The sequence below is a fragment of the Odocoileus virginianus genome, chromosome 13 (genome assembly GCF_023699985.2).
Source record: "Odocoileus virginianus isolate 20LAN1187 ecotype Illinois chromosome 13, Ovbor_1.2, whole genome shotgun sequence".
Classification (NCBI taxonomy): Eukaryota; Metazoa; Chordata; class Mammalia; order Artiodactyla; family Cervidae; genus Odocoileus; species Odocoileus virginianus.
The window spans coordinates 44,080,762-44,108,278 of record NC_069686.1 but is presented as its reverse complement, the minus strand read 5'-3'; the positions used below and the strand labels follow the sequence as shown (position 1 = coordinate 44,108,278).

The 27,517-nt window shown below is 36.5% G+C and overlaps 1 protein-coding gene across 1 annotated transcript in view; it reads left to right on the top strand.

Moving 5' to 3' along the window:
- The window catches only part of ARHGAP15 (Rho GTPase activating protein 15), a 677,082-nt gene that overhangs the window by 68,853 nt on the left and 580,712 nt on the right, over window positions 1-27,517 (top strand). The window contains exon 3 of the mRNA XM_070476258.1: window positions 19,455-19,523. Coding sequence (XP_070332359.1) covers window positions 19,455-19,523 — 69 coding nt within the window. The remainder of the gene's footprint in view (window positions 1-19,454; window positions 19,524-27,517) is intronic.

Genomic DNA, 27,517 nt, shown 5'->3' with positions numbered 1-27,517 from the left:
CTTGGAGAATTTTGAGCATTACTTTGCTAGCATGTGAGATGGGTGCAATTGTGTGGTAGTTTGAGCATTCTTTGGCATTGCCTTTTTTTTCTTGGTATATTTCTGTAAAAAACAGAAACATGAAAATCTTTCCTTGAACGTCATAGAATAGGGACCTAATAGCACCTTACCCAGAGAAGGCAATGACACCCCACTCCAGTACTCTTGTCCGGAAAATCCCATGGATGGAGGAGCCTGGTAGGCTGCAGTCCATGGGGTCACTAATAGTTGGGCACGACTGAACCACTTCACTTTCACTTTTCACTTTCATGCATTGGAGAAGGAAATGGCAACCTACTCCAGTATTCTTGCCTGGAGAATCCCAGGGACAGAGGGGCCTAGTGGGCTGCCATCTATGGGGTCGCACAGAGTCGGACACGACTGAAGCAACTTAGCAGCAGCAGCAGCAGCACCTTACCGGCTATCACAACCTCTGGGTTGTTTCTCAGCTTCTTCCACTTAATGTCCAGAAAGATACAAATCTGGTTAATTAATAGCATGCATGCTTTTTTTAGGATATGGAGCTAAATATAAATGTAACCATTTCATTCCTTAGCTATTTGTTCTGTTAAGGCCATTTGTCTGTGTAAAATGCTTTCCCTGGAGAAGAGAGAATGTGGCCAGAGAGAATAAAAGAGGGGCCACCTCCATTGTTTTCTCCTTTGACCCTGACTGTCACTCAAGGTGCATCATGGAGTGAGCCTTCTATTGGAAACTCAAGAAAGATCAAAGGGCTAAGGAAGACGTTACTTTAAGAGGGCTTTCTTAGGGTTCAGTATTAAAAGAGTTCTTTTGATAATGACAATGAGTAACATGTATTGAGTACTTATTACATACCAGGTGCTCTCATATTCACTTTCAAAGTATCAACCCATTTAATCATCCCATAACTTATTGGTGTAATCTATTATATTCCCTGTTTTGTAGATGAGGAAACTGAGACACAGAGATGTTAAATGACTTGTCCTAAATCATGCAGATTAATGGTGAATGCAGGGCTTGAATCCACAAATTGTTATGTGGTTGTGATTTTGTAACAATTATTTCAATTGTTCTCTGCTGACTCAAACTTAAAATTCTTTCCTATTCAACTTGTATTCAAGGCTCAGATACGCAGGAACTTTTTCATGATGTAGATTGAATACCAAGACTCCTGGTTGGGTACTTATCCAATTTAGTGTGAGAATTCCTGCTTTCTCTCTCTTTCAAGTCTCTTTGGGGAAATTTTTAACTTTTCCATGATAAGTTACACTTGTCAGAATTTATTTTTTATCAAAGTTATACATGAACTTACAATATTAGTCTAGAAAGCTTTTAATTAAACAGCATATCTCTGGTTTCTGCATCTATCTGCTCATCAATTTCACTTCCTAGAGGCTACCAATTTTAACAGCTTTAGTTTTTTTAATAAAATTTTTTACATTAACCTTCATGTTTTCAACACTATATGCAATATAGATTTTTCCTGATTTATCTATTTTAGGCATTATAGATTGACTTTGTTATGATATTTTAAACTCCACACTCTTAAACTCCACATCTTCCTTTCCCTCACTCTTTTCATTATAGTTCTATCACAGTTTTTGTTTCAATCACTAGTTGACCTTATTGTGATTTTCTAAATATCTTCAGCTGAGCCAAGAATTATTATATAATTATCATTCATTTTCTATTCAGCATTCTTTCATGAAGTTAATAATTGCCTTAGTTTAAATTACTTACATTTTATCATATCTATAGCTAATTTACCCAACACTGCCGGCAAATCTGTCAAACTCCTACCAATCTTTTTCTCAGACACTGAAACATTAAATATTGTCTACTCCCATTTATTATTTTTTTTTTTCTGTTTCTTTCCATCACCTTCCTTCAATTTGGACTGAAGACTGTTGGCTTGACACACATCTGTGAACTTCTCTTTACCATGTTCCTAGGTCTCCAGGCCATATTTATAATGCCTTCTTATCCTTGGTCAAGTCTTTCTTTCTTTCTTTCTTTCTTTCTTTCTTTCTTTCTTTCTTTCTTTCTTTCTTTCTTTCTTTTTTTCAGGAGGTTGCCAACAAGAATTTAGTGGAAGCAAATACTGAGCACCTTTCATTTCTGGAGATGGTTTTATTCAGTTCTGATTTTGATTGATAGTTTAACAAGCTGTATAGGAAAGAATTTTGAGTCAGCAGAGAACAATTGAAATGCTTCTTGTAATGCATGCTCTGCATGCTTTTCATTGAGGATGTCTGAGTTTCAGTATCCAAAGGGCTTTAGAACCATTCAGTCTTCTAGAGCAGACTCCTTAAATCTGAGTGAAGGAGTACATTCTTTGCTCCTGACATTTCTGGGAGAAAGGTTGAGAATGGGAGCTGAGGGTTCCATTGCTCAGTGTGTAGGCTTTAATTCCCTAGTTCGGAGTACCACAGTCTTCTCTTCCCTCTGTGATGCCAGGTGATCCTGAGTCAAGACTCTGGAAACTGCCTGATTTAATGTCTGTCTCATGTAGGTCTGGGAGTGGTCTCTGGATGTGAATGAATGAGTGAGCCTGGGTGTCCAGCTTTTTCAATGATGGCTCTTGTAGGCAGTCTTGATCTTCTCTTTATTTGGTGCTTCCAAGTGATAAGCCTTGGGGAGGGCGGGACTTACTGACATTTTTGTCAATAACATCAACTTCTATGCTGCAACACTGAAGCTGTAGAATTTTCATTTAACAAGGTAATATACAATGTTTTCATACACTTTCTATATTCTAAGCATTTTTGAGATACAGTATCCACTTTTGCTCGTATTTTCATTTTCTTTGAATATATTTTTTGTCTTTTTATTCTGATTTTAGTACATAGGAGGGATTAAGGTGTATGGTCAATCCACAAGTGTCAACTAGAAATCTATGCTGGCAACTTTACCTCAGTTGGTATATTATTAACATCTAGAGCAGTCACTTTTCAGTTCCAGGATATACCAAACACAAATTTGTAGCACTATTTTTGAGTAGATACTATAGAAAGTATATGCATCTTCAGTCTATTCATCGTCCTGATTTCCAAAACATTGCTATCATTATTTCATCTTAACGCTTAAGATGATTATAAAGATATTTTATTTGAAATATGATGAAAATAGAATAGACACATAAGCATAAGTAAAATAATTGAGTAGAAGTGTAATAAACAAGGATTTCCCTTATGGTCCAGTTGCTGAGACTCCACATTCCCAATGCAGAGGGCCTGAGTTTGGTCCCTGATCAGGGAGCTAGATCTCACAGGCTGCAACTAAAAACCTCCCATGCTGCAACTAAGACCTGGCACAGCCAAAAAAGAAAAAGAAGTATGATAAATATCAGTGTATATTTTGATCTACAAACAGTGCAATATGATGATGGGCAGACAACAAGCATTTGTTGAGTTTCCACTTTGAAAGGTGGTAGGTTCAGTATTTAAAAGCTTTGGAGTCAGTGTGCATGGAGTTTTGAATTGAAAGAATCTAGATTAATCAAAAGCCTCTGACCCTCACTTAACTTTCAGTATTTTCCCACTTGCCTTAGATTTATCATCTATGCAGTGAGGGCAATAATCATAATTGCTTCACAGCATGGATAGTGCATAGTATTAAAGTTGTTAAACACCACTGGCTATATAATCGAATAACTTGTGTTTTAATCCCACCTCTGCTACTTAATAGTTGATCTCAAACTCAACTTATTTCAAAACTGAATTTAGATTTTGGTCTTTGAACTGGTGAGATGAGATTTAGATTTGTATGATGAGATTTTGGACTTTGAGTGGATGCTATAATAAAATAAGACTCTTTGGAATCATGGGAAGAGATAATGTATTTTGCTTAAGGAAGGGACATAATTTGTTGAGGGCCAAAGGTGGGATTGTGGTAGACAGAATTCTAAACCCCCAAGAGCCCCACCTCTTGGTGTGCATGTCCAGTATAACTAGATTTCTGAGTATTTAAAGCATTTTCTAATAAAATGATTTCAAAATGCCCTAGAAAAATAGTTGGAATTTTTTGAAGATATAAATTGTTTTAAAAGAGTTTTTAAAAGCATCAAAAATTTTAAGAGAATGTTAACTTAATGTTAATTATTCATGTGCAAGAATATATTTACCTATTTACTGGTATACTGGAAGAAGAATTATATAATTGGTATAGCAGAGGTTATACTAAAAAGGACCCACCATGTGACAAACTGCATATGTTTTAATTTACTTATTTCTAATGCAATCCTATGAGAAGTAACTGCTATATTATACATATTTGAGGAAATAGAGACACCAGAAGTTAAAACAATATGCCCAGAAGGTAAGTGATAATAGAATATGAGTGTGTGTGTGTGTGTGTGTGAATCACTCAATCGTGTCTGGCTCTTTGCGACCCCATGGACTGTAGCCCGTCTGGCTCTTCTGTCTATGGGATTTCCCAGGCAAGAATACTGGAGTGGGTTACCATTTCCTTCTCCAGGGGATATTCCCAACCTAAGGGTCGAACCTACATCTCCAGCATTGCAGGCAGATTCTTCAGCATCTAGCCACCAGGGTACCCCCTAATAAAATAGAGAACTCTTCAAAACAATAATCTACATAATTGGGTAATGTTATTTAAAAGCAGAAATATATCTACCTAAATCTATATCCACAGATTTCCATGGTGACCTAGATGGTAGAAAATCTGCCTGCAATTCAGGAGACCTGGATTTGATTCCTGGGTCAAGAAGATCCCTTGGAGAAGAGAATGGCAACCCACTCCAGTATTCTTTCCTGGAGAATTCCATGGACAGAGAAGCCTGGCAGGCTACAGTCCTAGGGTCATAAAGAGTCGGACATGACTGAGGGACTAACAAACACACATATCCACCCTATACCTATTTATATCTGTTTATCTTCTCAGATTTTTCCTCTGGAAGAGGTATATAAGCCCCAAGCTTATATAGATCAGGAAATTATTATCCTACTAGTATCTGTACTTAGATCAGGAAATTATTATCCTACTAGTATCTGTTATTTCAGTTGCAGGCTAATGAAGGTATCATTAGCCTAGATAGATCAGGAAATTATTATCATACTAGTATACAACAACATAGATCAGGAAATACAGATCAGGAAATTATTATAGATCAGGAAGTTATTATCCTACTAGTATCTGTTATTTCAGTTGTAGGCTAATGAAGGTATCATTTTAAAAGTTCAACTTTATTTCAGTAAACATAGATCAGGAAATTATTATACAACATAGATCAGGAAATTATTGTCCTACTAGCATCTGTTATTTCAGTTGTAGGCTAATGAAGGTATAATTTTAAAAGTTCAACTTTATTTCAGTAAACATAGATGGCAAATCTCCTATAAGAAATTATGGAACTTCATCTAGAAATGACTACTGACTTGGTCTATATTTTGGAAAGAATGGTATAACAAGATATCATAGGGCAAGATATTATACCATTTGAAGGTCATGGTGAATTCAGTGAAAAGTAAGTCACATGTATCAGATGATGCAAAATGGAGTGTGGAGTGACCAATCCATGACATATATTTCATACTACACTAAACTCCTTTGATTTAAAGATAAATAAAACTTGACTCTTATCCTCAAGAGTTTCTGGACAGCGTGTTTGCAGGGTTTTTTGTTTTATCATTTTAAAGAAGTTGCTGCTGCCAAGTCACTTCAGTCGTGTCCGACTCTGTGCAGCCCCATAAACGGCAGCCCATGAGGCTCCCCTGTCCCTGGGATTCTCCGGGCAAGAACACTGTAGTGGGTTGCCATTTCCTTCTCCAGCGCATGAAAGTGAAAAGTGAAAGTGAAGTCTCTCAGTTGTGACCGACTCTTAGCGAGCCCATGGACTGCAGCCTACCAGGCTCCTCTGTCCATGGGAGTTTCCAGACAAGAGTACTGGAGTGGGGTGCCATTGCCTTCTCCTTAAGGAAGTTAGTAGTATGTAATTCTTACTGTAATATACTCAAGGTGTGATAAATCATGAGGAAAATTGTTTATTCTGGGAGCTCTGACAGTTATAGCATAGAAACCAGAGTAAGAGTTTTGGATGATTATACACATTCTTTGTCTATTTTCACCAGAAGCTCCCAGATACTTCCAAATTGAGTTTTTCATAAATACTTTCTCAAACTATTCAAACTTACCTCTCCTTTGACTAGTTCTTTCTTAAGTATGTATCTAAGCACATTGTGCTAACTTGAAGGTCAATAAGGAAAACAGAATGAGGGCTCTGTCTTTTATGAAAATGTGCTGCCTTTGAGAATTTTTTTGGTAGGAAAAAAATGGCAGATTTTCTCTTATAAACCGTATGTTCTTGCATTTCTGATATCTGGAGTCAGTAGCTTGCCAGAAATATTCCCAATCAAAAGCCAGACTAACCCATGAAGGTGTCCAAAGAAGTCTGTTCTGATTACTGAAGATATTGAACTAGTCCTGACTTCAAACAGTAGATATTTCCACACTTTAGTGGTATATGACAGCTCTATTCATTCCACAATGTCAAATTCTTTGGTTTAGGCCATTGGGTATTTATGCATTTCTGGCTAGGGAAGCAGAGAAACCTAATTTGATTCTCGAGCCAAAAGTTTTTAGGCCCTGTTCCTTTGGAACTTGGACTGGAGGATTTTGGCACTGTATAAAGACCAGGACAGAGCAAGTAGTCACACATAACTAACTGACTCAACAGAGCATATTCAGGGAGAAAGATCATGCCTACACATTGGATAACCATTCTCCAAGGCAGACTGACAACACCCTGAATTCAATCACCCTTAAATAAACACACAAGGAAAGCAAGCCTTTAACATACCTTCCGGCACTGCTCTCCAATGCTGCCTGATTAGTTTGAGTGCCATAGGCCAGGCTGCAGATGCAACCATTACTGTTGTTCTTACTTATGTCTGTCTGCTGTCTGCTAACAAGCATTCATATGCTTTGGATCATTAAAGTCACAACCTCCTAAGCCAATCTATTCCTCTCCACGGGTTTGCTGTAGATTGGAAAGAGAGATGCTATTTCTGTTTTGTTCTCTATTAGGTCTTCCATTCAGGGTTATTTCCAAGGTCTGAATATCATAGCTTGCACCCTTGCCCTCATTGAGCATATAAATTGTGTTCCCATTAAGCTTGTTCTTTTTGCCTGATTTATTTTGTTTTCTGTTGTATGTGCCTTTTCAATGCAGGGCAAGTGATTTGTGCTGGAGCTGTGACAGACAAAAAGTGCTGTAACTTAAGCTATTTCCTGGTGCCATTGCTATCTGTGAGAGATCTGCCGTACTTACACCCTTGCTAAATTTCTTCTGACAGACTCCAGGTGGTCGGGATTTTCACAATCCAACCCATTTCTGTGTTAGAACTTGTCATTTGGGGCTCTGTGGATTCTTTCCTTTCATTTCACTGTTGGTAGCAGGTTGTGGGTGTTTATATATCTACCTGTAAAAGGCCATATGTGTCCACAGGTATTAGTGGAGGTAGAGAAACATAAAGTTTCGCTTTCAGAGAAGGCACAGAAGACAGATACTGGAGAGAGAGAGAGAAAGGAAAAATTGTCACTTGTAGTATTATGCAGGCTGCCCATCTAAACCCATCATTGCCTGGCACCTACACACTAAGGGCAAGGATCCAGCCAACTTGTGAGCGGGCACTATGCCATTTGAGCAGATGGGCATGGAAGTCGGCAGCCAGTAGACCATGTATGTGCATCAGCGGTGGGTGTTGAGGGCACGATTCCCAGAGGAGAATGTCCTAACAGCTGTCTGGCCTGAGCCAACATACTTACGACCAAGGAAAAGTGCCATCCTTCAATCCTGCTGAGTTGGATTAACCTTCAGAACTAAATCTGCTTTTTCGGCAGCAGAAGGTGAGTTTGGGGGTCTATGAAAACCTCAAAGAATAACTGAAGAAAGGAAACTGGAAAGATACAGTTATTAGACATTCACTAAAGATGCCAAGGATATTCATATGCATGTTTTAAATATTTGACCAAAAGTCCATTAATTCTTGAAAGAACATCACAGTTATTAAAAGTTCTGCCTCCCATAATGCTTTTACAAGTGATCTTTCCACACAGGCAGAGCATTTATAGTGAGTTAGATAGTACATTCCCATCTTTGCACTAAGAAATAATGATGTACAAGGAAAGGTGTCAAAGACTATAGAAATCTTACTGTGGGTAAATGTCTTTTTCAAACTTTACATATCATAGCTAAAACTAGATATTTCATAGATTACAGTTTTTTTCAAAGAGAATTTCTTCTTTAGTGATAAACATATACCTGAAAAAAAAGTAAGAAGGCAACATCATAATTCAACTTAAGCTCTTCTGGGCAATGAAAGAGACATATTTGAGACTGTATATAAAGCCTGATTCTAATTTGTTGAGAATTTCCAGATAGTTACATATCATGAAATTAGATATAGGTCGTTTCTGCCCAGCATGGCCAAATAGTGATTTGACAATGATTTGTTTCAGTTAGCTAAAAATTGGTAGGCCATTTTAATAATTTAGATTCTCAATAATTGTTTCCTATTTTCCTTTGTTTAGAGGTGTTTGTGAGATAGTTCTCTTGGTATCGTTTTATACTGTCTTGAATGTTTCTATTTAAACAATACATTATGACTTGCAATTGTGGAGAAAATGGCAATTTGGCCCAAGTGTTCTACATACCCATCTATATTTTTTTAATCTGCTCTCTAAATCCTTTCCTTTTGTTTATACCAACAGAGGAAATATCTGTTATGGAGAGTAAAAGAGATGAATAAATTATTTTACCAACTGACTTTCTATCTGGCTCTAAATAATTATCTAATGATTTAGATCTAATACCATTAGACCTAATACCATTAGTAGTATTATGAGTGAAATAAGATGTCTTTGTGTCTATTTGGCCTTTATTTGGTCATTATATCAATTTGGAAATTGATGACTAGGTATATCTTTGTTGTTGTTCAGTTGCTAAGTAGTACCCAACTCTGTGTCCCCACAGACTGCAGTATGCCAGGCTCTTCTGTCCTCCACTATCTCCTGGAGTCTGCTCATATTCATGTCCATTGTGTTAGCTATCCAACCATCTCACCCGCATCTCTGCATCTCCAGCATCAGCAGGCAGGTTCTTTACCACTGTGCCACCAGGGAAGCCCTGGCTTAGTATAGATGAACCTATAAAGTAAAAAAAGAAAGTAAACTAAAAATTAAGATGGACATAAGAGCCCTTCATTGAAGAAAATATAGAAAATTTTATTACCCAGATATCTCTGTTTCTTGTTTCTGATAGTTTTTGTCTTACAAGCATATTTGAAGGTAAAATTTATGGAGTGTCCAAGTTCTATATGAATGCTACTTCTCAGTCTGAGAAAATTATTGGAGAGAAATATTCTATTGATGGTGAATGCTACATTGCTTCAGTCATGTCCAACTTTCTGTGACCATATGGATGTAGCCCTCAAGGCTCCTCTGTCCATGGGATTCTCCAGGGAAGGATGCTGGAGTGGGTTGCCATGCCCTCCTCTGGGGCATCTTCCCTACCCAGGGATCAAACTGTATCTCTTACATCTCCCTTATTGGCAGGCAGGTTCTTTACCACTACTATTGATAGTAGGCAAAAAGAAATAAGAAAACTAAAATAAATAGTATTTAACAATAAACAAGGAAATATATGTAATATATATTTCATTTATAATTAAACAGGAAGGTAAAAGGCAGTTTGATTTTCTTCTTGGCAGTATACACATGTTTGTGACTAAATAAAGGAGTGAAAATATAAAGGAGTAAGAATCATTCCAGCAAACACTTACCTTTGGCTATCTGGGAGAAGAATATGTGGCTGAAGCTGAGTTTCACTCAACTAGATTTATCCCAGGATTGACAGATTAGTGAGAGCTTTAGGTGGCCCAGATGCTAACTAAAGAGTATTCAAGAAACTAAAAAAAAAAAAAAAAATGCTGATAAACTTTAATGCATCTTGCAGATGTTTCTGAATCTCTCTTTCATTTTCTACAGGGGATAAAAGAGATGAGATTGTCAGATTTCTGACTGACAATCAGTTCAGTTCAGTCACTCAGTCGTGTCTGACTCTTTGTGACCCCATGGACTACAGCATGCCAGGCCTCCCTGTCCATCACCAACTCCCAAAGTTCCCTCAAACTCATGTCCATTGAGTCGGTGATGTCATCCAACCATCTCACCCTCTGCCGTCCCCTTCTTCCCCCGCCTTCAATCTTTCCCAGTATCAGGGTCTTATCCAAAGAGTCAGTACTTCGCATCAGGTGGCCAAAGTTTTGGAGTTTCAGCTTCAACATCAGTCCTTGCAATGAATATTCAGGACTGATTTCCTTTAGGATGGGCTGATATGATCTCCTTGCAGTCCAAGTTGTTACTCTTAACAGTCTTCTCCAACACCACAGTTCAAAAGCATCAATTCTTCGGTGCTCAGCTTTCTTCATAGTCCAACTCTCACATCCATACATGACTTATGAACCTTTGTTGGCAAAGTAATGTCTCTGCTTTTTAATATGTGGTCTAGGTTGGTCATAACTTTTCTTCCAAGGAGTAAGCGTCTTCTGATTTCAGTGCTGCAGTCACCATCTGCAGTGATATTGGAGCCCCAACAAAAAATAAACTGCCAGTGTTTCCACTTTTCCCCATCTATTTGCCATGACGTGATGGGACTGGATGCCATGATCTAGTTTTCTGAATGTTGAGCTTTAAGCCAACTTTTTCACTCTCCTCTTTCACTTTCATCAAGAGTCTCTTAAGTTCTTCTTCACTTTCTGCTATAAGGGTGGTATCATCTGCATATCTGAGGTTATTGATATGTCTCCCGGCAATCTTGATCCCAGCTTGTGCTTCTTCCAGCCCAGTGTTTCTCAGGATGTACTCTGCATATAAGTTAAATAAGCAGATGACAATATACAGCCTTGACGTACTCCTTTTCCTATTTGGAACCAGTCTGTTCCATGTCCAATTCTAACTGTTGCCTCCTGTTCTGTATACAGATTTCTCAAGAGGCAGGGTCAGGTGGTCTGCTATTCCCATCTCTTTCAGAATTTTTCAGTTTGTGGTGATCCACACAGTCAAAGGCTTTGGCATAGTCAGTAAAGCAGAAATAGATGTTTTTCTGGAGTTCTCTTGCTTTTTTGATGATCCAATGGATGTTGGCAATTTTATCTCTGTTTCTCTGCCTTTTCTAAAACCAGCTTGAACATCTGGAATTCACGGTTCACATATTGCTGAAGCCTGGCTTGGAGAATTTTGAGCGGTACTTTACTAGCATGTGAGATGAGTGTAATTGTGCAGTGGTTTGAACATTCTTTGGCATTGCCTTTCTTTGAGATTGGAATGAAAACTGACCTTTTCCAGTCTTGTGGCCACTGCTGAGTTTTACAAATTTGCTGGCATCTTGAGTGCAGCACTTTCACAGCATCATCTTTTAGGATTTGAAATAGCTCAACTGGAATTCCATCACCTTCACTAGCTTTGTTTGTAGTGATGCTTCCTAAGGCCCACTTGACTTCACATTCCAGGATGTCTGGCTCTAGGTGGCTGACAATATACAGCCAAAAAAGACTTATGGAAAAATAGAAAAAGAAAGGCATTTATGTATGCCACTATGGTAATTGAATGATATTGTGGGCAGATGGAAGAAGAGAACCAAATTGTCAAACACTATACCGTAGTACATTAATAATGAGTAAAACAGAAGATTTGGTTTTTCTATAGTTTATGTTATTACCTCTCATGAGGACTATGAAGATACATTTAGTAAGGGTAGAATAATTATGAGGCATAGATAAAGTTTACATGTGCCTACAATAATTTGTAAAGTTAGAAGATTAAATGCATGATAAAGTAATGTTCTTATATCTTAACTGCCTTTTTTTTTCAAAAGCAATTACCTACCTATACATGATTGAAAACATATAACCATCACTTGTGTTGACATTTACTATCTCTAAACAATTAAGTTGCTATAAGTACAGGAAATACTGACTACCTTTCCACATAAACCTACACACACACACGCACACACACACACACACACACACAAAGCGTCACTAACTTTCCTTAGTTTCTGATTATAGTAGCTTTAAGAAAGAGATTTTGGTGAAACATATGAAGATTTTTAATGTAAAACTTGGGATATACCAAAAAAAAAAAGAAAAAGAAAAACTTTTGAAAAACTGTAAAGATAGAAACTAAACTCAACCACAAATTTATTTCTGTTTTTCATCCAAGTATCCAGGGAGGTTGCTAATGGGAGGTATGCCTCAGAAAATGTACATGTCTGTGAAAATGTTGGAACAAACTAGTACTTTTATTCTAGCGATTTTATTTCAATTCTAAGCCACAAGCTATAAACTTTCATCAAAAATGGTAATCTATTTAAAATCAGAGCTATGTGGAATGTTTCATGTTTATGTATAACTTTCATAGTAGACCCTCCTACACAAGGAAAAATAATATGCTCAAATTCTGTTATTTTTATAGTTTGTGTAATAGATCAAGTACTAGTCCCACCTATCAGCTTCATATTTTTAAAATAGATTTTAGAAAAAGGAATGGAAGAACAAAATGAAAACACTGAAGGAGTGACTTTTTAATTCCTCTCTCTGGAGGAAAAGATATCTGAAAAACTTAATTATAATGCATGTTCTAATAAGAATGAACAGAAATTTAAAGGAAAATATACATTGCACATCTTGAATACTTTATTTTTCTACTTTGCATTACACAATGAGAAAGTGGAATACCTTGGGAGGGTATAGGATTGGAAGTAGAGAGAGTGGTGGGTGGTGATAAAGAAGGAAAAACTCATAGTCTTGAGCTAAAAGAATTTCAGTGATATATTAACTTAATATTGAGTTCAAAAAAATCCAAGTCAAAAGGTATTTGTTTTTCAATTTTTTTCAATGGTAGCCCCAAATCATTTCTATTTACTGGAAAAATAAATCAATAGGAAGATGGCATCACTGAAAAAAGATGAGGTCTGACTTTTTTTCCTTCTCAAAAGAAAAGTTGCCATCCACTCAACTACTATTTATTATGAAAGCTTAGCTTATTATGATGCAGAATACCATGATAGAAAAAACAGCTTGTGGCATAACCATGTCACCTCAAAAGAAACTGCTAAGTAACATTCTTTAATAAATAGACCAGAGAAATTTTAAGGTGGAAATTTTAAGGTTTCTTTCTGCTTAAAAGCTAGAAGTGAATTGAGAAGTAGCAATTCATAAAATTCTCAAATGGGGATTGTAAAATCATATTGAAACAAATATGTCACAATTTAAGAGTATAAGAACTAGCCAAAAAAATCAGGGTAGAAAACAAATATGTGGTGGGTATACATACATGTTCATTTATGTTTAAAAGGAAGATCTGTATATGATTTAAGATATTTGGAAACAGAAAAGAAAGCAGACACACATAAAAAAATCATATTTTCAGACTTCCTCAGAAAAAATACTTCTGTAATTCACAGATAAAATAGTGCATTAACAATTTTGTATCAAGCCACTGCTAATATTTTGACTGTTATTTAAGTTTAACAAATTCAATGATGAGCAATTCCTGCAAAAATGAAAAGGACCTAAGATTAAACAATGGAGCCCAACCTTGCCAGCATTCTGAAACTTATCCAAAAGCAATTTTCAAAACAAGATATAGGGTTTTTTTGTTGTCAGGTACTTTTAAAAGCTCTGATATTCTGGAAGAAAAGTTAGGATTGTCCAAAAAAAGTATTTTATGCTTTATTTGCAACACAAGTAAGAGATTTTTTTGTAATGTCACCAAGCAAGTACATTTTAAGCACTCACTATTAGAAATTACTGGCATGTGAGTATACTAAACATGAAATGTTTGCTGGCTAAAATGAATGGCTCATAAAAACATCTGTGGAAAAGAATAAAAATTATATGTATATGGCTTCCCCAGTGACTCAGCAGTAAAGAATTCAACTGCAATGCAGGAGATGCAGGTTCGATCCCCGGATTGGGAATATTCCCTGGAGATGGGCATGGCGACCCGCTCCAGTTTTCTTGCCTGGAGAATCCAGTGAATGGTGGAGCCTGTCATGGTACAGTCTGTAGAGTCACAAAGAGTCGGGAATGCTAAAGCAGCTGAGCATGCACAGACACGTGTATGTGTGTGTATCTGAATCACTTTGCTATACAGCAGAAAAGCAGAAAAACACAACACGGTAAATAAACTGCGTTCCACTACAAAAAGTCTAATGTCTTAAGTGGTAATGTTTCTTAAGAGATCATCCCATAAAAATTTGCAAAATTATCAGATACTATTATATTAATAAGTTATTAATAAATAATTCTGTAAACTGTAAGATTTTCTGTTGTTTATGCTATGACTTAGGAGAATCCTTTTTTTCCCCTTCAAACTTACCTCATGAGATTGTGATTGACCTCAAATTTTCTTTACAATTATTTCAATTAAGTATGTCACAGAAAGACAGTTCTTTTGAAACATTCTACGTTTTTCAGATATCCATACAAGAAAACTGAGCAATTTTGGATCAAGAATTTCCTAAATCATAAGTCTCAGTCAGCATAATCTGATTTGGCATAATAGCATATTTCTGTACCTAATACTTAACTGAGAAAGACATTAAAGCAAAAGACAGGTGATGAAAGTTTTCTTTTCTTCCATATCTTTGTAACTTGGTTGAATATGATAGATTAGCTAGCTTATTGATTTAGGAATGATCAGCAATATTACTTCCCCCAGAGGAATATTAAGATGATTCATAACAGATTCAAAATCTGATTTCTAGCTTCCTGCGTAAATGTGTACAAATTTATAGGTTTAGCTCTCCTCAAATTTCTACCTTACAAATATCCACTTATGCACACAGGGGATCTCTGTAGTTCCCCAAGAATTTAGTGACTGTTTTTATACATAAACATTTATATTGCTAGAAAAATAATAAAGTACAATAACTAAGGGCTTAAGTACACATTAAAATATCACCTATGCTTTCACTAGCTGTGGATTTTCAAAGTTCCCGAAAAGGTCTGTGTTAATATTTTTTAAATATATGTCACTGATCTCTTAATTTCTGGGTGATAATTATTTTAGTATATTCAAAAACACTTTGAACAGTGCCTAGCAAATAATAGGTGCTTAATAAATATTGGCAGGTAGTATTGTATCATATCTTAAGTTGAATTCTTGTTTATACCATGGAACCAAAGGTTTCCCTCAAAGGTGGTATGTGCTTAGTAACTGGTCATTTCCGATCCAATTTCTTTCTATTAAAATTTGTTTCCCAAGCTTCAGTCATTCACTTATTGTGTTTGTGTGGTTTTTTCCCCCACATTTCATTTACTTAAATAAGAAAACTCCTTCTATCCTAGAATTCTCCCACCATTGTAAGTTGAGTATAAGACATGAATACTAAATTCCCAGTATAATGAGTAATAATTAAAAGTAGTAAATTGTAAACACATAGTCACTTAAATAAACTCTTAGTTCTTTAAGAGGCTTAAATCTCAAATATATCTATCTATATCTATATCTATACCTATCTATCTATCTAATCTATATATATATACATACATCCTCCTGTTGAAAAGTTGAAATATCAATGAATAACATATACAAAGTTTTGGTTCTAGGATTTCTCCCATTAACTGCTATTCTATTCGCAGTTTTCTTATGCAGAAGACCTTTCATTTCAACACTAACTAATCATCAATTATGGTTTTCTTACTTAGGGTAATGCTAACAAATATAAAATTATCTAAAATATTTCATGGCTCCACAAATTAGAAGTTTATTCCTCACTATTTAAAAGTTCAAAGGACATTTTCCACCTGAACTTTCTGTTCTCACTACAACTTTTTTCTCAGTATAAAATTATTCCAAAATAAAGTTTACTAAATAAGACAAAGTGAGTTTTCCTGAACTATGCTTGGGTTTTCTTGACCTGGTGATTCAGCATTCTCCCATCTTGCATTTTCATTCTCCCATAAGGTCTCGGTTGATGTTTATTCCCAGCTGGTATCCTAGGAAAGAGAACATGTGGGGGGAACTCTTACTGGTTAATAGCCTTGAAAGGGAAGTGGTTCTCATTGTTTCTATTTGTTTGTTTTTGGTCTAAACTAGTCACATGGTCACTCTCAACTGTAAGGCAAGCTGAGAAATGCAGTCTGGAAGTGTGCCCTGGAAGGAGAGGACAGAATCTGGTGAGAGACTTCCAGATTCTTCCTCCCTCCCATATATCAATTTGCACCTGTCTTTCAACACTTCGGAATAAACTCATACACCTCCTGAAAGGAGACAACCAAAAGCCTCACCTAGTTACTGCCTTGAGCTCCAATTCCAGAATCTCTGATGGTAAACAGCTTTCTGCATCAGCTCCAAATTTTCACCAGGGGATTAAGAACATCAAACTATTTTCTCCATCATCTCTAACAGATAATGCTAGGGCAAGAAATTGATACCTGAAAATAAGCAAAACCCCCAAATCCTCTAATTTATAAAGGAAAGAATGGCAAATAACCAACAGTCACTGGATGCAAGTAATGATGAACCCTCCTGGTCAGGTCCTGTGAGACCTGTCCAGGCAGTAGAGACAGTCTCTGGCTCTTCTTTCTAAGAGAATTTCCCATATCCGTTGTTCTCCAGGGTTTTTGGCTGTGCTTTCTGAGTCTCTTCCTTCTCCATTATCCTTCATGGACCATATCTGAAGTGGACATGGAAGAGAATGGCCTCCTTGAAGGCTGTACTGCCTTCATAATTGTTTTTGTGGAGCAAATATGGAATTCAGGGATTGAATAGAATCACAGGGTCTTTATATCAGGCTTTTGGTTTCTTTGGGAATACAATTCCCTCAAAATCTTACCAGACCACCTTATCTGCCTCCTGTGAAACCTGTATGCAGGTCAAGGAACAACAGTTAGAATCAGACATGGAACAGCAGACTGTTTCCAAATTGGGAAAGGAGTATGTCAAGGCTGTATATCGTCACCCTGCATATTTAATGTATATGCAGAGGGCATCATGCAAAATTCCAGGGTGGATGAAGCACAAGCTGGAATAAAGATTGCCAGGAGAAATATCAATAACTTCAGATATGCAGATGACACCACCCTTATGGCAGAAAGCAAAGAGGAACTAAAGAACCTCTTGATGAAGGTGAAAGAGGAGAGTGAAAAAGTTGGCTTAAAGTTCAACATTCAGAAAACTAAGATCGTGGCATCCAGTCCCATTACTTCATGGCAAATGGATGGGGAAACAATGGAAAGAGTGACAGACTTTATTTTCTTGGGCTCCAAAATCACTACCTGTGGTGACTGCAGCCATGAAATGAAAAGATGCTTGCCCCTTGGAAGAAAGCTATGACCAACCTAGACAACATATTAAAAAGCAAAAACACTACTTTGCTGAAAAAAGTCTGTATAGTCAAAGCTATGTTCTTTCCAACAGTCATGTAAGGATGTGAGAGTTGGACCATAAAGAAGGCTGAGCATCAAATTAATGCTTTTGATCTATGGTGTTGGAGAAGACTCTTGAGAATTCCTTGGACTGCAAAGAGTTCAAACCAGTCAATCCTAAAGGAAATCAACCATGAATATTCATGGAAGGACTGATGCTGAAGCTGAAGCTCCAATACTTCAGTCACCTGTTGTGAGGAGCTGACTCATTAGAAAAGACACTGATGCTGGGAAAGATTGAATGCAGGACAAGAAGGGGCCGACAGAGGATGAGGTGGTTGGATGGCATCACTGATTCAATGGACATGAGTTTGAGCAAGTTCCAGGAGATCGTGAAGGACAGGGAATCCTGGCGTTCTGCAGGCCATGGGGTTGCAGAGTTGGACATGACTAAGTGACTGAACAACACCACCACCAAAATCTTAGCTGACATTGAATTGATCTTTTCAGTCTGTTTCATGTGCTGGTAAACAGAGCCAAAATCATCCAAAATTATTTTCTAGACATAGTGCTTAATCTAAAGATTCCTTACACTCATATCTCTCTCTCTTTCTCTCTCAGTCTGTGTCTCTTTCTTTCTCTTCCTACTGATTTGCCCCACCACCTTCTCTTCTTTATGCAAAGTACTAGAAAATTCCTTTATAGTGAAATCATACTATTAATGAGAGCTTTTATTTAAATTTTAAAATATGATTTTTAATTATAAATTCTTCTTTTTTTTTTTACTATAGCATCTGTCTATGATGCTTCTTCAGGAGAAAAGGCATTTAAAGCAAATTTGTTCTGAAAGCACTTACTGTGTGTTTTGTATATTTATATATATACGGATAACAGTGGAAGACATGGACATTAATAGCACATTAACTCTGAAGAAGCTAAGTTTATAAACACACAGCATAAATACAAAAGTTTCAATATTAAATATTTTGTCCCAGTTACTACTACTGCATTGCAGATCACTCTGAAACATAGAGGTGTAAAACAATGATTTTTTTTTTATGCTGATAGACTCTGGTCAAAAATTCAGATAAAGCACAATAGGAATAGCTACTGCAGTGTCTGATATGTCTACTGAGAAGACCTGAAAGCTGTGGGGATTCAATGCCTAGAAGAAGAAATCATGAAGGTATTTTTATGTTCACATGGTCAGTGGCTGATACTGGCTGTCTGCTGGAAACTCACCTAGTCTGTCAGCTAGAAAACTGGTCTCTCTCAGTGGGCCGATTTGGGCTTCCTCTCAACATGGTGCCTTTTTTTTCTTCTTCTTTTTAACAAAAAGCAGCAAATGTATTATTCAGTGTCTGGTACCACACCACAGCACCACCTAGAGACCTCACCTTCCCTCCTTACCTGTCCCCAAGGGTACACCCAAAATGGAAAAAATAAAAGTAAACCCAGGTGTCAGCTCCTTCTCTGGAAGAAGGGGTGTTGGCCTTGGGAGCCCCTTTCTGCAGGTCCCAGCTGGCAGGAGAGCAGATCCTTCCTATGCCCAGAGAGCTGGGCTCCAGCCTTCAATAACAGAAAGAATATTCAAACAGGAGCAGAGCCCTGTTTCTGCAGAGGAAGATGATTTGGGAGGGTTCCAGAACAGGTGGGGAGTGAGTGGTGTTTTTATACTCTAATATTTGGAGTCATATATGTCACTTCTGCCATGGATCCTGGTTAAAATGTGTAAAAGTCCACCCAAGTTCAAAATGAAACAGCATACACCCCACCATTTGATAGGAAGGCTGTCAAGGTCAAAGGGTAAAGAGACCACACGGAATATGAGATATCGTTGCAGCCAGCCATCTTTGAGTACACCTTTTATCCAAATTAGTTAATGTCCCAAACATTTACTTCCCTTTTAAATTTACTTTATTCACCTTTTTGAGTGAATTTGCATATGGTTATTTTCATGTGCACAGTTATAGAATTATGCTCTTTAAAGTTTTTTTAATATAAATTATATAATTGTATCAAATGTCACTATTTTTTCAGATATCCCGGCACAGAAGAAATCATTCACAGCATGTCTTGAAAGATGTTATTCCTCCATTGGAGCAATTGGTAAGTATTTCACTTCAGTACTGTATTATTTGTCTACTGTCAACAAAATAAATTACCTCAGAACTCAGCAACTTAGGAAAGCATATACCTCATGTTTCTGTGGGTCAGAAATCTGGGCATAACCAAAAGTTTTCACCCAAAATTTAAGCTACAATTGTGGTAACATCTGAAGTCTTGAATGGGGAAGAATCTGTTTTCAAGCTCAAGTTCATGGCTGTTGGCACAATTTAGCTCCTTTGAGGCTTTTGGCCAGAGGTTTCTCTTCCTTGCCACTTACATATTTGCTTTCTTCTTCAAAGCATGCTGGTTGAGAAGTCAAGAGAGTCTGTTGTGTGTGCTCAGTCACTTCAGTCATGTCTGACTCTTTGTGACCCCCATGGGCAATAGCCTACCAGGCTCTTCTGTCCATGAGATTTTCCCAGCAAGAATATTAGAGTGGGTTCCCATGCTCTCCTCCAGGAGATTTTCCAGACGCAGAGACTGAACCTAAGTCTCCTGCGTTGCAGGGAGATTCTTTACCAGCTGAGCCTCAGGGAAATACCAGAGAGTCTGTTAGAAAGGTGAAAAATAGAATCTTTTGCAACCTAATCATAGAAGTGATATCCCATCAGTTTTGCTACATTCTCTTGGTCACTAAATTCAGTCTATACTTAAGGAGGAGGATTATAGATGAGTGTGAGTAACAGGTGGTAGTGGTGGTTTAGTTGCTAGGTTGTGTCCCATTCTTTGTGACCTGGTGGACTGTAGACCACCAGGCTATTCTGTCTATGAGATTTCCCAGGCAAGAATACTGCAGTGGGTTGACATTTCCTTCTCCAGTGAAGTAAAGGTTATCAGGCACCTACTGCAAATTTTGACATTTTTAAGGAAAAATTAATCCCTTATCTTTAGATTCTAAGAGTGAGAGCAAGTTTTTTTTTTAAACTTCTTGTTTATTGTTGTATCCTAATGACAATTAAGAGTGCCTGAAACATCCTACAAAACATAAAAGAATGAAGTAGATATAGAGATAAATTACTTACAGATGTCTTAGAGATATCTTAAAAACACATAAACACAAACTTTGTGATATGTAACTTTCTTTTTATTAATGATCTCCTTTTTGAAAAATATAATGCCTCCTTTCTCCTTGCTTATCCTTCTTGTACTTCATATTAGTCAACAGAACTTCCAGTCCTCAAAATGATTTTTTTCTTGGCTCAGTTCTATGATTTTCTTCGCTTGGCATGTTTTAGGTTACTTATGTCCACTCTAGCTAATTGCTTTGTTATTCTGTTTTACTTCAGAATAAAAAATGCTTTAAAATATTTTCTACCTTTAATGTCTCTAATTTCTCCCCTCCTTTTACTTCTTGCAGCAACTCCATTTAGGCATTTATCTCAACCACTCACCTCTTAACGAGGTCATCTGTTACTTTCATGTTACTAAAGTTGGTACCAGCATGGGCACATGTTGGTAACGTTTTGGTTTTTTCCTTAGAGTATCTATCTCAGAATTTAACCCAATTAATAACTTTTTTGGAAACATTTTCCTCACATGACTACCAGGAAACTGCTGTCTTATGGATATCCAAATAATTAAGTGGTCACTGACTTTCCATCTCCTTTGCTGGTTCTCATTCATCTTGTAGATCAACTTTAAATTTTCTTCTTTCTGTCTACATTTATTCACTAAGGAATCTCATTTCAGTATTGTTGTTTCATATACTGTGTTACACTAACCACTTCTAATATTCATTCTTCAGGATAGACCATTGCCCTAAACTACAATACTGTACATTGTGCATTTTCATTTATATGTCTATATCTCAAATTTAACATCCAAAAGTAATTCTGATTTTCCTCCAAACCTGCTCCTCACAGTATTCTCCATTTCACAGGATGTAACTCCATTCTTCTAGGTCCTACAGTCAAAACTGTTAATCATCTTCGACTTTTGTTTATTTCATTACATAAACTAAAACACCAAAGAACCCCATTTGCTCTGTCTTTAAAATCCATCTAGAATCATTTCATTTTCCCCCACCTTTATGCTATGTCATTCATCTCCTAGTTTATTATATGTGTATGACACAACTGAGCGACTGAACTGAACTGAACTGATCTGATACTTTAGTTGCTTGGTTATGTCCGACTCTTTGAGACCCCATGGACTGTAGCCGACCAGGCTCCTCTATTCATGGAATTCTCCAGGCAAGAATACTGGAGTGGGTTTCCATTTCCTTCTCCAAGGGATCTTCCCAACCCAGGGATCGAACCCCAGCCTCCTGCATTGCTGGCAGATTCTTTACTGCCTGAGCTACCAGGGAAGACTTTGGGCTTCCCTGGTTGCTCAGACGGTAAAGTTTATTATAATACCTTCCTAATGGATGTATCTGCTTTCACTCTTGCTTTCTATTTTTTTTTTAAATTTTTGATATAACAGCCAGCGTGAGATTTTTAAAATGTAAGTTAGTTCATGTCACGCTTTGGCTCAAATGCCTCTCTGATTTCCAGTGTCTCCAGGGTAAAACCTGAAAGACATGAAGTTACTTACCAGATTCTACAGGACCCAACCATGTCTGTGCTTCACCGTTTCCTCTCTTCTCCTGACTTACTCTGCTCCAGCCAAGATGACCTTTTTACTTTTTCCTTAGGGCCGTTTCACCTGCTCTTTGTTCTGTCTGCTACAGAATAGTTCATTTGGCACCCAGAAATTTGTAAGCCTTGTTCCTTCCTTTTCATTGCATCTCTATTCAGATATCACCTTTTAAAATAGCTCTTCTCTAGTCTCCCCTAAATACAAATGAACAAATTAAGAAAACCACCATTTCTGTCCACACTCCTTTTCTCTTACCTTAATTTAATTTTCTCTGTACAGCTTCTCACCATGTGGTATACTCTGCATGTTCTTTTTGTCTGTCATCTCCTTAGAGTGTTCTGTGGGAGCAGGCCTGTTGTCGCCTATGTTTAGATCTTGATTCCCATGATTATAATAGCTGTAAGAATGTAATAAAATTTCAGTAAATGTGTGTTAACTGAATGCACAAATGAGATAGTTATGAGATAAATGAGATAGTTAAAGACTTTTTTTTTTTTACTTCCAGGCTTATAATACACAGATTTATACTTGTGTATTTTCTCTTCATTATCTCATCATATATCTTGAAGTGTTACTTAGTCATTTGTTCTAGTATATCTTAGGGTCACTCTAGATGTTAAAAATTCCAAGTTGAACCCATCATCACCTTCTTCTCAAATTGACTCCTATTTCCATTGACCCCACCATTATTTTTTATACTTATTTAAAAGAACAACTTACCTCTTTTTAATAGAGAAGACACTTTTAAAAATTTTGTTCACATTTAATTTTAATTTTTTTTTAGTTTATATTGGAGTATAGTTGATTAACAATTTTGTGTCAGCTTCAAGTGTGTAGCAGAATGATTCAGGTATATCTATATATTCTTTGCCAAATTATTTTTCCGCTTAGGTTATTGCAGAGTATTAATCAGCATTCCCTGTACTATATATATAGTATGTCCTTGTTAGTTATCTGTTTTATATATAGTAGTGTGTACATGGGCTTCCCTGGTGGTGCTAGTGGTAAAGAACCCTCCTGCCAATGCAGGAGACGTAAGAGACGTGGGTTCCATCCCTGGGTCAGGAAGATCCCCTGGAGAAGTGCATGGCAACCTACTCCAGTATTCTTGCCTAGAGAATCCTATGGACAGAGGAGCCTGGCAGGCTATACAGTCCATAGGGTTGTAAAGAATTGAATACGACTGAAGTGATTTAGCACACACACGGTGTGTACGTGTTAATCCCAAACTCCTAATCTACCTCGTCCCTATTAGTAGTAAACATTTATCTAGGCTGAAAACACATTTTCTTTGGATCGTTTATTTACTCTATGACCCTTCATGTAAGTCAACATTTTCTGAAGTGGTTTCTCCACAGTGGGTGTGATGCTCTCATCTTTTTTCCATGTGTATAGGCACATGTTCCCCAGGCCTTTCGATGCTCCTGCCTCACCCCACTGTATTCCACCACACCTCTCCCACTGATTCTGCAGTAATTCCACACCAGCCTTCTTTAAATAGAAGCTTCATTATTTCATTCTCCTAGTCACAACTTTCAGCGGCTTCCTATTTTCTATAGCATCAAGTCTATAGACTTTCTCACAGCCGTGATTTACCTTATTTATTATCTACTGCCAAATACATACCCTCAAGCCAGCAACAGTAACATGATTAAGACATGGCTCTTACCCTGAAGGAGCTCGGATTTTCTGTAACAATTATAGTTCCTTCATCTCAACACTCTTTTGTGTTGTCCACTCTTATTTCATGGGTAATGGACTTGTTCCATGGCTAGACTATAAATGCTTTTAAGTTAGGGGTCATGACTTGTATTTTCTTTATTATATCATATTTCCCTTACATTGTTTCTGGCACTAGTGTTTGTTTGTAAAAGACACACATGTCAATTGGTTTAATAATAAGATATTAAAGATTTATTAAAATAATATCATTGATTTCAGAGATTAATACATATATGACTGCTAATCATAGTGAAAGACATTTAAAAAATTTAATTCGATATAACAACATCTTGTTTTCAAAACTGACCACTTAGGTTTCAACTTAGAGAACATTTTCAAACCTGGAAAGTATTTCTTTGATTCTTCAACTTTGAATCAGGCAGCCCTTCTTTATTCTGCCTTTCTGTAGCAGCTTTCCTTGCCTCTATCTCTAAATTGACTCTATCTCTGATCACAATGAAATTGCCTGTTTCCTTTTATATCTCTCTTACTGCATTGTAAGGTATTTGAGGGGAGAGCTATGCTTCACTTACTGGTTTATTACTAAAACTTCATGGAAGGCCTGGCAAAGTATAGCTGTACAGTGAATAGAAAAGTAATGATGTTTCTTTTGTATACATTTGCCTTACAGAACAAATAAAGTACATATAAATAAAATGCTTTATTTTAAGTATAGCACATGCAAATGTCTCTCTGAAGTGTTTGATGAAACATGGCAAAAGTTAAACTGAAAATGAAGCTATATGAGTGTGTGTATGTAATATAAATATGTATGAAATGATATGTAATTTTATATGTGCAAATATATATGAGATTATATTTGAAAAATGACATAAACTTTCAAATTTTTACATGAAATGTGTATTAATTATGAATTTTTAAAATTAAAATTATGATTATTACTTAAATTTAACCAATAACTAATGGTACACTTTTGCTATGCCTATATATAAAGCATAGGCTCATATTGAAAAAATTAAAATATTCCAGAAACAGTTTTCTTAATGTACCTTCCTAACTTCAAGGCTATTTGTTGGTTTGTTGGCTGGTGGTTTATATGCCTTGACTCTCAATTCTCAGTAAATAAAACTTGTTTTTAAAAGATCTCAAATTATGGATAGTGTAACTAAGAAAAAATACATCTATATGCTTAATACACTATTCTAGATCAGATCAACTTGGGAAAGTGGCATTGGGAACTACTGCTAGATAAAAGGATAAAACAGTAATTTGTTGATCTCTTTAGCTTGCAGTCTCTCTAAATCTCCTTCCCTGCATTTCTATTCAATCTCTCTGTTTACACACACACACACACACACACACACACACACACTCTAAAAACTCTATTGGAACTACCAACTAGTTTACTTTCTATGTCTGCATTGGGTTTCCCTGGATCCTTTCTATGAGAGCTCTCATTCTCCCTTGTGAACAGAGGTTAGATTCAACTTTTATTCATCAATCTCTACTTGAATTAAATTGCTTATTTAATGCTATTTTAAAGATAGAAATGCTTATCTTTTCCCTACAAGTCTTACTTATGAACTACTCCATTATGATAGACAATGAGACAATAATCACCAATTCCTTCTAACAACAAATTTGGATTAATTTTTAATTATCCATTACTGTTTACATCAAAACTTGAATTATTTTTCCAAAACCTATAAAGCTGCTTTTATATTTGCCTAATAAAACTGTATACTTATTTTTAACCTAGATTCAGATTTTTTTTCCACAATCTGACATGTTCCTTTCTTCTGCCTCTACATCTCTTTTTCTTTCCCCCATCCCTGCCTCAGTGTTGCTTCTGTAGTCATCCATAAGTTCTTGCAGTAGTTTTCCTTGCCAGTACCTACCAGGATGAGCTACCATATATAAATGATATGTACCAAAACACTTTAGAAAATAGTAAAACCCTTTAAGTATATGTTATTACTCATTATTTTTACCATCTGAATCTTTGAGCTTATTTATATCCCACATTTTGAGCTAAAAATCTCATTTCCTTTATCTCTCATATTTAGAACTTCTTTGAACATTATCCAGCAATCATGAGAGCCTTTGACTTTAAGCATAACTGACAAAAAGTATCCCATTCCACCCACTCCCTTTGGAGGAAAATAATTCACTGAGAGTTGAGTCTGCTATGGTGGGTGATCCCTAGATGCTGTCACCCTTCGGTAACCATACTTTACCACTTAACTTACCCTTTAAGAAAGAAGTTGCAATCAACATGTTTAAACAGCAACATAATACATTTCTTTTGAATACTGGCAAAAATATATTCCTAGCTGGAGCCTGAAATCTCAGGGTGCAAACTACCCAGTTCACTGACAGCTGACGTCACTTATGCCACTTGGTATGCAAATCCATATGCTATCAATGCAAGAGACTAAATTATTTTCTGAGAAGCTGTGTTGTTTCTTAACCAGCTCTGTAACACAGTGAAGATTTAAAACATGAAACATCAAATGTACTAATATGTACATTTACATCTTGTATATTTCACATTATAACTGTTTGTGAGACCTAATTATTTCCAGGGCATTTCCCCTTTTTCCTTTAATGAAATATTCAAAAAAACTAACCCTGTTTATAGCATGTTAAATCTTTATCATCTTTATGTTTATCAAAAGAGTATAAGGCATGTCTGGGGATAACCCTGCAGGAGTCAAAAGCCTGTGGCAGGTTTTAGAGACTCATCTGCTGCCTCCTGAGTTGGAAGGATTTGCAGGCCAGAGCTCAGGAAGTTGCCATGGCTTGAGGGCAAAGCAGGCTTTTGCAGATAAACCTTAAGTCACAGATTCTACCTTTTGGAGCCAGATATCATTTTGTGGATTAATTAATACTTGTGAGGGCTTTAAGGATGAAAGGCATTGTGAGCATACAGCATTTCTTAAGTTAAAACAAAGGACAGCCTCTTTTGGGGGAATCGTTCTATTGATTAGGCTGTGCTTTCCTTAAATTGCAAAAAAAAAAAAAAAAAATGCCGAAAGCTCTTTAGTCTTTCAAAATTCTACTTTGTTAAGATAAAAATTAGGTTTTTGGAAAAAGCACTCTTCCAAATCTTCAAGATGGTAGTATATTAATAATTTATATAATTTAAGAACTCTTATACAAACCATCTCCAAGTTTTCATTGCTTTATGTGCCCTTCCTTTACTCAAATAGGAATGTTTTTTTAATTTTTTAATTTATTTTCATTTAAAAAATGTTATCAGCATATAGATTTTACAATGTTGTACAGGAGTGTGTTAACTCCAATATTTGTTGAGGCCATCCCTGTGCTAGGTTTAGGTGTGATATGATATGCTAAATAGTCATGTCCTTTTCTGGAGGGGCTGTCAGTCCAGGGGTGAAGAGAAATATTAAACGAATAAAGAAAGTCATAATTCTATAAATGCAAATTACATGACATGCTATGACAGCAGACAAGCAAGTTTCTATAAGAGAGGGAGAGCCTACTTTGGATTAAGTATTTATAAAAGCACAATTTGAAAGAGCCATTTAAATTGAGATTTACAGGGTGAATAGAGTTTGTTAAGCAAATAACTGGAAGGATGCTGCAAACAGAAGGACTAGCAAATACAGAGGTCTGGAAGTCAGAACAAAGTTGTTATATTAGAAAAACTGCATGAATACTGTACTGACTAGAAAAGAAAGAAAGAAAGTGAAGTCGCTCAGTCATGT